Consider the following 12,046-nt stretch of genomic DNA (forward strand, 5'->3'; position numbering starts at 1 on the left):
AACAATCACTCTTAATACCTCAACATAATGTATGATATTATGATCAATAAGAACACATATTGAAATATGAATAAATTTGGGGTATGAACATAAATATTCATCATTGTTCATAGTTCATGTTGAGGTATGAACAATGTTGATGGAGTATGAACAATCAACAATCATTATTTATACCTTTGTGGGGTATGAACAATCACTGTCCATATCTCATACATAATGTATAGTAAGTAAGAACTATGTAGGGAATCGGGTCGAGTTGATTTTCATATCTGTTTTTTAATTCGGGCTGGGTTCGAATACAAGTTTTGGGTTTTTTGTAAAAAAAATTAGTGTTATCTGATCGGGTCTATCAGGTTTGGTTCAGGTTCAAATTTGGCCATATATGACCCGAACCCAACCCGTTTCCTGCCCTAGTAAGAATACATATTAGAATATAAACAATCATTGTTCATAACTCATGTTGATGTATTGTTCATACATCAACATAGTATATGAGTAGTGTATGAGGTTTGTTCACCTATTTTTGTATGAACAATCATTATTCATACATCAATAAGAAGTCATTGTTCATACCAACAACAACAAAAAATTAAAATCGGAAAACATTTATTTCAAATTCGGGATATTTGTCTTTACGGATTATTTTCACTAGAAAATTGGTTTTCCAGCTCTCTTTTATATAAAGCAGGGTGTGTGATTTCATGTATATAAAACACGAAAGGATAAAAATGAAATTTAAGCAAAAGAAAAAAGACCAAACCAACTTATTTTGTCCTTGAGGGTTATTTTAATTAAAAAACTGAATCCGTGAGTTATTAACGTGGAATTTGATTTTGTGAGTAATTTCTAAAAAACCCTGTCCTCTAAAGTGATTTTGGCCTGAAATTGGTATTCTTAACCAATTTTTTGTAAATATTTTTTTTGATGGCAAATTTCTTGTAAATAAATAACATCTGCAACCTCATAATTCCACCACAAAAAAACATATTTTGACGGAGAATATATAACCAAACTTTCGATAGCCGGCTGATTAATTAATGAAGTGGGTTAAGTTATCGATAAGTGCATCCATATAGCTGCCAAGAACTCGAAGTTGATTCGCTGACTTGACTCGTACTTTTCTTAAAGAAAAACATACGAGAAATGACTAATTTTCTACCAGATTTTCAACGGCGGACCGGCCATTGTATGAAAGAGTGCTTTTAGTCAAGGTTATAATATTAGGGGTAGCACAAAAGTAGAACATTACACGCATCCAGTAGGTCCACATTTACATCTTCTTGCTCTTACATGTATCTCAAGGTTACGTACGCATTAACGTAATAACTGATGAATTGGCGCTATTGTCCTGGACTCCTGGCCGCCTAACAATAAGTTAACAGGCTGATGTGTGGAGAGAAAACAACTAATATAATGAAGACTTATTGATTTAAATTCCAAATTAAAGCCGGCATTTTATTTATTTATTGCTAAAATGGTCATCGATTAACAAAAGCCAACGAAAGATTAATTAAAAAGGAGAGGAGAAGAGAGGAGATAAGAATTGTTCTATGTTGAGAAGCATTGGAGTAATAATGTGCTGCCAAAGCTATTACCTCATTTGAATTTGAAGAAGAGATAATGACCAAAAAATATATACATCAAACTTTGCATTTGGTTTCAAAACAGACAACGTATTTTTTTCTTATTCAAATTGTATAATTGAAAATTTTCAATTTAGACAAACCGTCCAATTAATTGGATGTCCAGCTTAAGTGGACCATTAAAATTTCTTCCAAATCTAAATTTGCGTATGTGGCATTAGTTTTAGCCTTGAGGTGGCATCCACATAACATTTCAACTGAAATAGATTAAATCAAATTTCAACAACAACAATAAGTTTGTATATTTCACCGGCATATTATCTATCACTTTTCCCTCCAATTATTAATCACTCTTCTCGCCATTTTGTGCAACTTTTCCTTCCATTTTCTCTTTGTTATAACACCTGGTTAGTTTATGAAATATTCCAAACACCCCAAACGCTCCAACAGTACTGGTTCCATTTTCTCTTATTATGTCTTCCAATTAAGTCAGTTAATTCTCTCATTAATTCTCATACGATTATTGAATGTGGGTATGAAGTTGTTGTAAAAGTTTCTAACACTCCACGAAACCAGGAAGAAGATTTTATAGGTGTGCCATTGGGGTTTGTGATACTTTCGGGTGGCCAGGTTAATCTTGATCATATCCTCCGAGAATTGTTTAGTCTAACCAATTGGTTGATTTGCAGCATCGGATTAGGACATTGCAGACAAGTAATGGGCAATTGAGCAATTGGTTGATTTGCAGCATCAACCAAAACCATTTTTTATTCGAACAATTCGTGATTTAAAAAAAAAAAAACTTACTCTCGAATGAAACCATCACAATCCACTTTGAAAGTCTCAAATTTGTCTGCTGCTCACCACCCATTTAAGGTTTAGGTTGACGGTCCTTAAAAAAGAGGGAAAATGAGTTTCTCTGATTAAGTGTCAGGTCTTTTTTTGATCTGCTTTTATTTTAACTCTCAATTTCAAACAACTTAAATTTCTATTTCGCTACAATATCGGAATTTCGATTGACATTTCAAGAGTTGGATGTTTTTCTACCATCATCATTTCTCGTATGTTTTTCTTTAAGTAATGTACGAGTCAAGTCAGCAAATCAACTTCGAGTTCTTGGCAGGTATATGGATGTACTTATCGATAACTTAACCCACTTCATTAATTAATCAGCCGGCTATCGAAAGTTTGGTTATATATTCTCTGTCAAGTGGTTTTCTTTCCAAAAGGCCAACCTGTAACGTAAAATATATATAGCAGCCAGGACAAAGATTAAAAACTACTGGTTGTTTACTTCAATATTGTTGCATGGCACTAGCAAAATTAATTAGCTTTGTTCTAATTATCTTGTTGCTCATGATCATGACAACAACCAAGTTCAGCAAATGTACTAGTATGGGATCGAGTCTGCAATGCCTGGATAATGAAAGACAAGCTCTTTTCAAATTCAAAGAAGGTGCCATAGATACTACAAACCGACTCTCTTCTTGGGTAGGCGAAGACTGTTGCATATGGAAAGGAGTGGAGTGCAGCAACAGTACTGGACATGTTATCAAGCTTGACATGAGTGGAGTAGATTTTTCCAATATGTCAGCTGATTTCTCTCGTGAAATTACTTCATTTCCTTCTTTATTGGAGTTAAGTTTGTCACAATGCGAATTAGGTAAGATTCGAATTCCTCTGTTCCATTCTCATGAAAATCTTACTTCTCTTGTCATCCTCAACCTTAACTCCAATGGTATCCAAGGTGTCATTCCAAATGCCATTCAGAATATGACTTCGCTTAAAGTCCTCGACCTTTCCTTTAATTTGTTAAGCTCTAATGGTTCAATTCTGCATGAGCTGAAGAATCTAAACAAGCTGGAAATATTGGACTTGTCGAAAAATAATTTTGACAGAAAGGCGATTGAACTTGTTGGGAATTTTTCTTCTCCGTCTGTAGTTGATAATCTTCAGGAATTATATTTGTCGGCTAACTTCATGCTCGGTGGGTCTTTGCCTGACTGGTTGTACCAGCTCAAGAACCTACAGAACCTTGATCTTTCACGAAATTCATTTAATGGTCCAATTCCTCCATCGTTTGGGGCATTCCCAAGTTTGAAAGAATTAGATCTCAGTATGAATTATCAGCTGACTGGATCAATTCCTACATCTTTAGGGAACTTGTCAGCATTGGAAGCACTAGATCTTGGTTACAACAAATTAGGTGGTCCTATTCCCATGTCACTCGGTAATCTGTCTAAACTAAGAACACTAGATCTCGGTGTTAACCAATTCAGCGGTGAGATTCCCATTTCTTTCAGAAGACTCTCAAGCTTGACTAGTCTAAACCTCATTCAAACCCAATTGGGTGGTGAGACTGAAACATTGATTAGTTTGTTGTACCAGCTTAAGAACCTACAAGTTCTTATTCTTTCAGGCAACTCATTTCACGGGCCAATTCCTACTGCTTTTGGGGAATTCTTAACCTTAAAAAACTTACAACTTAGTAACAATCAACTCAATGGACCAATTCCCACATCTCTTGGAAACCTGTCAGCACTGGAAATACTCGATCTCAGCATGAATCAATTAAATAGTGAGATTCCCACCTCTTTTGGAAGATTGTCAAACCTGTCATTACTATTTCTAGGCTCCAATCAATTAAATGGAACCATTCCTGAAAGTCTAGGACAACTTTTAGAATTGACACAGTTAGATCTATCTAGTAACTCACTCAATGGTGTTGTGTCGGAGCTGCACTTTGCAAAACTCTCGAAATTACAATATTTGGACCTGAGCAATAACTCTTTACATTTAAAAACAATACCTGGTTGGACAGCGCCCTTTCGACTCCAATTCATTGAACTAGGGTCTTGTGACGTAGGACCTGAATTTCCTTACTGGCTTCGCACACAAACAGGATTCTATCATCTTGGTATGTCAAATGCAAGCATTTCAGGTTCTCTTCCGAATTGGTTCGAGAACGTTTCGAGCGAGATACAATTCTTAGATCTTTCTGATAACCAGATTCAAGGAAAGGTGCCTAATCTGGTATATCTGAGCAACATTCCTGCCCAGGTCTTTTTGAAATCTAACCGGTTTGAGGGTTCATTGCCTCCATTCCCCTCCAACTTAGATATTTTGGACCTTTCCAATAACAGAATTAGCGGTCCAATTCCAAGAACATTTGTTGACATGCTCCTAAGCTTAAGATTTCTCAGTCTTTCCAATAACCATATCAATGGAAGCATCCCTATCTCATTGTGTGCATTGCAGTTCCTATTTCATCTCGATCTCTCGAAAAATCATTTGTCAGGAGATTTCCCAGAATGTTTGGGTGATTTAGTGCTTAAAATAGTTATCGATTTATCATCCAACAATTTGTCGGGAACAATTCCTAGTTCAATTGGTAGGCTACGAGGACTTCAATCATTGCACTTGGGCAACAACACGTTCCAAGGAGAGCTCTCTTCGGATCTCCAAAACTGCACAAATTTGTCCATTCTTGATCTAGGGAACAACAGAATATCAGGAAGTATTCCTACCTGGATTGGTGATCTATCAAAATTAAAAGTTCTGAAATTAGCTTCAAACCAGTTCAGTGGTAGTATTCCTCCAAAGATATGCCATCTGAATAATCTTCAAATACTGGATGTCGCAAACAATAATCTCTCCGGAACTATCCCACGATGTTTTGGAAATTTCAGCGCTATGGTCCAACCAGATGCCACAAATAGTTTCTATGATAAACCATTTAGTAGCTTTTACGATGACAAAGTAACCCAAGTAATTAAAGGACAAGGACTCGAGTATTTCAAAACACTTTATCTGGTGATCAACTTGGACTTGTCTAATAATAATTTTGTCGGCCAGATCCCCGAAGATCTTACAAACCTTGCGGGATTGATTGGTTTGAATCTATCAAAAAACAATTTGGTAGGAAACATCCCAGAGAAGATTGGCCAGATGAAGTCACTGCTATCACTCGATTTTTCCACAAATCATCTTTCAGGCATTATACCACCAAGCATTTCGTCAATACCCCGTATAAGCTACCTGAACTTATCACAAAACAACTTGTCAGGACCAATTCCATCAGGTAACCAACTACAAACTCTTGATGATCCATCCATTTACCAAGGTAACCTTGACCTTTGTGGATTTCCGCTTGAAAGAAAATGCTTGAGTAATGAACCACCTCAAACTCCACCATATGTTGATAGCAAGGGAGAAGACGAAGACAGTATGTTCAGCCAAAGTTGGTTTTACATTGCTATGGCAGCAGGGTTTGTGGTGGGGTTTTGGTGTGTTTGTGCTGTCTTTTTGTTCAAGAAGACCTGGAGGTATGCTTATTTCCAAGCTGTTGAGGACATGTATGAAAGGCTACACGTCACAGTGGCAGTAAGGTTAAACCGGCTAAATAAAGGCTGATAAGTCAGGTAGCGGAGCATCAATCATATATATATATATATATACTGTTTGTTTAGTCCATGTATATAGGTTGTGTATCTCATTCGCAAATTATGAGTACTTTCTAAGCTATTATGTTTTCTGTTCTATCTTCAAAAGTAATATTTGTGTAATGCAAGTTCTTATAACGATAAAAAGCAAACAGTGGTTCATATTGACCTCGTAAATTTCTCTCAATTGTAATAAGCACAAAATATGAAAAAGCAACATTAAGTATTGCAGACCAAACAATGGATAAAACAAAGATGAACTTACAAGTTAAAAAGCATGATGAGTTACTGTTTCTTTTAAAATAAGTCTTCGATCAATAAGTAAATTCAGACGTATTGTCGAATGTCAACTTCAGCAGAATTGTAAAATCATAAAAGAAACCAATAGATTAACGCTTCTACTTGATGAAAATCAGTATTCGACACATAGTTAGTGTTGGCTACTTCGCCTACTCTGCTATCAAAGGAATCTGCTAAAGAATGCTAATCGGCACTTAGTTTAAAAGTATTAAAAAGCACAAGCCAAGTACAACGTGTTTGAGTATATAGGCCAATCTGGTTTTTGCAAATCAGTGGGGAGTAATTCCAGAATCATCAGCTTCCTTCTTGTGTTGAAAACCTACTGGTTGTTTTCTTATATTTTGTTACATGGAAATTGAAAAATCAATTTGGTGTGTGCTAATCATCTTGTTATTAATGATAACAATCCAGTTAAGTGTCTGTAGTAAAGGCTTGAGTTTGCAAAGCCCAGAGAATGAAAGACAAGCTCTTCTCAAGTTCAAAGAAAGTGTCCGAAATACTTCAAATAACCAGCTCTCTTCTTGGGTAGGAAAAGACTGTTGCAAATGGAAAGGAGTGGAATGCAACAATATGACGGGTCATGTTATTAGCTTAACATGAGTGGACTAGATCTTAGCAATATGGTAGCTCACTTTTCTCGTGAAATTGCATCCTTTCCTTCGCTGTTGGAGTTACACTTCCGCAATGCAGATTGGGTAAGATTTCTCTGTTCCATTCTCCTGAAAATCTAACTTCTCTTGTCATCCTTGACCTTAGCTCCAACAATATTCGAGGTCCCATTCCAAATGCTATCTCGAATATGACTTCGCTTAAAGTCCTAAATCTGTCCAATAATTCATTAAGCTCTAATGGTCCAATTCTAGATGAATTGAAAAATCTAAACGATCTGGAAATATTAGACATGTCATCTAATAATTTTGGAAGATCGGCGATTGAACCTCTAGGTAATTTCTCGTCTCCATTTGTTGGAGATAATCTTGAGATATTGTCTCTACGGGATAATAACCTCAAAGGGCATTTGCCAACTTGGTTTAGCTTGCTGAAGAATCTACAGAACCTTGATCTTTCAGCCAACTCATTTCATGGTCCAATCCCAGCATCTTTTGGGGCATTCCCAAACTTAAAGGAATTAGATCTGGGCACCAATAAACTAAATGGATCAATTCCCTACTTTTTTGGAAAATTGTCAGCTCTGGAAGTACTAGTTCTTTCATCCAATAAATTGACTGGTCCTATTCCTCCATCTCTTGGTAAACTTTCAGTACTCAAAATACTTGGTCTCAACTCTAATAAATTAAATGGTTTTATTCCCTCCTCACTTGGTAGACTCTCAATACTAGAGGTACTCGATCTCAGCATTAATAAATTGAGTGGTCAGATTCACATGTCTTTTGGAAGACTGTCAAATTTGACACGACTAAACCTTGACGAGAACCAAATCAGTGGTGAAATTCCTATATCCTTCGGAAGACTCTTAAATTTGCAGCAACTACATGTCCGTTTCAATCAATTGAACGGGACTGTTCCTGAATGTCTAGGACAACTTTTAGAGTTGACACAGTTGGATCTATCTTTCAATTCATTGAGTGGCGTTGTGTCCGAAGTGCATTTAGCAAAACTCTCGAAATTAGAATGGTTGTACTTGAGCATGAACTCTTTGTCTGTGCAAATAAGATCTGGTTGGGTACCTCCCTTTCAACTCCAAGTTATTCTACTGGGATCTTGTGACGTAGGACCTCAATTTCCTGACTGGCTTCGCACACAAACTGGAGTCTTTTCTTTAGATATGTCTAATGCAAGCATTTCAGATTCTATACCAAATTGGTTCGGGGAAGTCTATACCACTTTACAAATCTTAGACCTATCTCGTAACAAAATTTCTGGAACGGTGTCTATACTCTATTATGCTGTCAGCATGTATTTGAGTTTTAACAGGTTCGAGCACCCATTGCCGCCATTCCCTTCCACCCTTTATATTTTGGACCTCTCCAATAACAGAATTGGCGGACCAATTCCAAAAGATTTTGGTGACGCCTTTCCAATAACCTTTTCAGCGGAAGCATCCCCATCACATTATGTGAGATGCAGACGCTGCAATATCTTGATCTTTCAGGAAATCATTTGTCAGGAGATCTCCCTAAATGTTTGGGTGATTTAACAGTTGCGGAGGTTCTAGATTTTAGTTCAAACAACTTATCTGGAACAATTCCTAGTTCCTTTGGTTTACTATCAAAGCTCAGTTCACTGCACTTGAGCAACAATATTTTCCATGGAGAGCTTTCTTCAGACCTGCAACATAGCACAAGTTTGTCCATTCTTGACCTTGGGGAGAATAGACTGTCAGGAAGTGTTCCAACTTGGCTTGGTGAAAGTCTATTGTCTTTGCGAGTTCTAAGATTAAGATCCAACAAGTTCAACGGTAGTATTTCGCAAACACTATGCCATTTGAACAATCTTCAAATACTGGATGTTGCACACAATAATCTATCTGGAATTATCCCATATTGTTTTGACAATTTCAGTGCCATGGTCCAAACAAACGGCTTAGAAAGGTTGGATAGCAGAACACTAAGAGGTGACATATATACCAATCAAATGGCTCAAGTAATCAAAGGAAGAGAACTTGAGTATTACAGGACACTGTATCTTCTAGTGAACTTGGACCTATCTGCTAATAATTTGGTCGGCGAGATCCCCAAAGAGATTACAAGCCTTGCTGGACTGATTGGTTTGAATCTATCAGAAAATCATTTGATAGGAAACATCCCAGAGAAGATTGGCCACATGACGTCCCTTAAATCACTTGATTTCTACACAAATAATCTTTCTGGTGAAATACCCCCAAGCATTTCTTCATTATCTAGTCTAAGCCACCTGAACTTATCGTACAACATATTGTCAGGACCAATTCCATCAGGTAACCAACTCCAGACCCTTGATGATCCTTCGATTTACGAAGGAAACCTCAAACTGTGCGGATTTCCACTTGAAAAAAAATGCTTTGGAGATGTACCATCTCAAACTCCAGCATATCTTGATAGCAATGGAAAAGATGATAACATTGTGTTCGGCGTACGTTGGTTTTACATTGGTATGGCACCAGGCTTTGTGGTGGGCCTTTGGTGTGTTGGTGTTGTCTTGGTGTTCAAGAAGTCCTGGAGGTATGCTTATTTTGGACTTGTTGAGGACATCTATGACGGTGCGATAGCAGTAAGGGAAAAGCGACTGAAGCACAATCAAGCAGAAGATTGAGATGCATCGATCAAAATTGCTTCCAGATCTACAGCTCATTCCCATCTCATACTGTGTAAATAGAAAAGACTACAATAATGTCTCGATGTCTCTAAATCCCGTCTGTCTGGGAATCTTCCACAATGTTGTGAGATGTGGGAAACCCATGTTCTACTTGAACCGGTTCCCTTACTGGCTTTCTTAAATACTAGCGTATTGTGGTGGATGAATGACATAATCAACGATGATGATGCTTCCTTTTCACTTGATCCAGGAAATATCAAAAGCGACGCGATAGAAAATCCCTTTGCTTTCGCCGGTGAGAAATTTTCACCAAATGATCCAAAATGATCCTTAATCTCACCAACTATTTTCAAAACCTCCACTTTGTACTAATTCTTCTTGCAACTTCAAGAAACTCACACGCATGATCGCCCCAACTCGAGGAACAATCGGTCATGGAGATCAGCAACCCAATTTAGAACCATCCTATCATCACAAATTGGGTCACTATGCTTAAATGCTCCGGTGCAAAGAATAGTTCCGCAATTTATTTTTGCTTTTGTACCTGCCGTGTAACATGTGACTGAAATTGGAGGAATTGTGTGAATGGGTTCTGCTGTTAAGTGGAGCTCTCCATCAAGAGAGTTCAGAGCGTTCATCGTAGAGTTGATCTTGGATGGATCAGTAAGGACAATGTGTTCGATTATTTGACTCATTTTGACTACAGAAGGAAACGTTCTTTTGGTTGACTCAATTCTAGTGATGCAAAAGAGAAATTTTGGTTGAAGAGGGTAAGCTTTGGATGTGTGCCTTCCTCTCTTTCCCTCTTTTCTTCTCCCACTTGATTTTGCCCCACGGAATCGCAAAGCAGTTTATAATCCAACAATGGAAGCATTGATTTCTACTAGTCCCAAGTGCCTTCTGACAAAACTTGGAAGATAAATTCCCATGTGCCATTAATGATTTTATCTTCTCTTCTCTTCTGTTAATACTTAAATATACACTCGTGTATATCTTACCCAATAAAGACCCACGAAAATATCAGATCACAGATACTCAACCACCAGATACTCAACTCATATCAGATTCTCATCCACAGTGACATTGACTTGAGTTAAATCTTGGTAGCAATTCAAAGAAAAACCTGGAACTGCTCCAAGCACTAAACAATGCACTTGGGTCCTCCTGAGCCTAATATCATCAAATTAAACACGGACGGTGCTGCGTTTGGAAATCCTGGCCCTTCTGGCATTGCCATAACTTATAGAGATAGCTCGGGTATGTTCAAGTTGGTACTATGCAAAAACATTGGTAGCGGTACTAACTTTAGAGCTGAATGTAAAGCAATTTTAGAGGGTACCGAGCTTGCTATTCAAAGGGGATGGTTGCAGCTATGGAACGAGGCTGACTCTACTTCCACAATCAAAGCCTTTGGTGATGGACAACTCCCATGGGACTTACAGCTAGCCTCGATGGAGAGTTTGCCTGAGTAAGTTACAGTACGTCAGAATCACCTCCATTTGGAAGGAGAGCAATGTCGCTGCTGATTTAGTTGCTAAAGTTAGTGCAACTCTCCCAAGGGAAGCCACCATGGCTGCTAAGATGGGAGGCTCCCTATGAGGTCTTTTTAAGATTTTCTTGATTGTAATTTGGTATTAGACTTTCACTTTATGTGATGTTCCTGTGTCCATTTAGTTTTGAACTGAACAAGCATGCATGCATGTATGACCTGTTCACACAACTTTTGTAACTCTGTAAATTTTAATATACTATTCCTCTTACCAAGCTAAAAAAAAAGAAAACTTAGAGATCGACAAAAGTTGACTGTAACATTTCCTTTTGAAAATAATGGAACCAAAGGCTTCCTACAACTCTGTTATTGCCCACGTACTCAATTTGTTTAGACTAAAAACTAATTTTGGAAATATGTCAATAATAGAAAAAATCAAGATGCCCAATGGTTACTTTATTTATTATATAAGGTTTATTATTAGGGTGATTTTGGACACACCCATAAAAACACTCCTGTATCCCAACTTTAAAATAATAAATAAAATTATTTTAAACACATTTAAGTTCCTAAATTATCCTTTTTTTATTAGGCGTACCTAAGACAAAACAAGTCATTTACTTATTCTTCTTTCATTAAAAAAAAAAAAATAGATATATTTTTGAATTCTTCTCCAATAATTTACCTCGCTCTCTAGCAACATTTCTCTCACCAATAAGCATAAACATGAATCAGCTATGCCAAAGTAATGAGGATGAAGAAACAAAAAATCAAAATTGAAGAAAAAAAAAATCAAATTTTGACGAATGGGAGAACTCGGAAAATTATTATACTTTGGATGAGTACAATGGACAACTACAAATACCCACGTTTTTTGTCCAATCTAAGTCTCAGTCAACAACTAATGATTTTGTACTCTTAAGTGCAAAATTACAAAGTCGTGTGTTGTTGTATTTTCACGATCATGTTCTTTTTAT

The 12,046-nt window shown here is 37.0% G+C and overlaps 2 protein-coding genes across 2 annotated transcripts; both read left to right on the forward strand.

The window, feature by feature from the left end:
- The first annotated feature begins 2,809 nt into the window (after positions 1 to 2,809).
- Positions 2,810 to 6,202, forward strand: LOC147513248 (receptor-like protein EIX2). Its single transcript, XM_086596255.1, has one exon. The coding sequence runs from the start codon at positions 2,892 to 2,894 to the stop codon at positions 5,994 to 5,996; it is 3,105 nt and encodes a 1,034-aa protein (XP_086452381.1). The 5' UTR covers positions 2,810 to 2,891; the 3' UTR covers positions 5,997 to 6,202.
- Positions 6,203 to 6,528: 326 nt separating this feature from the next.
- LOC147513249 (receptor-like protein EIX2) lies at positions 6,529 to 9,985 on the forward strand. Its single transcript, XM_086598884.1, is given in 3 exon segments — positions 6,529 to 6,916; positions 6,975 to 8,363; positions 8,366 to 9,985. Coding segments are annotated over 3 exon segments (2,796 nt in total). The 5' UTR covers positions 6,529 to 6,721; the 3' UTR covers positions 9,578 to 9,985.
- The last annotated feature ends 2,061 nt before the right edge of the window (positions 9,986 to 12,046 follow it).

This window comes from Coptis chinensis, chromosome 3 (genome assembly GCF_015680905.1).
Source record: "Coptis chinensis isolate HL-2020 chromosome 3, ASM1568090v1, whole genome shotgun sequence".
Taxonomy (NCBI): domain Eukaryota; kingdom Viridiplantae; phylum Streptophyta; class Magnoliopsida; order Ranunculales; family Ranunculaceae; genus Coptis; species Coptis chinensis.

Bases quoted from the DNA above. Each gene is read 5' to 3' on its own strand.
- LOC147513248 (XM_086596255.1), top strand. From the start codon at position 2,892: ATGGCACTAGCAAAATTAATTAGCTTTGTTCTAATTATCTTGTTGCTC.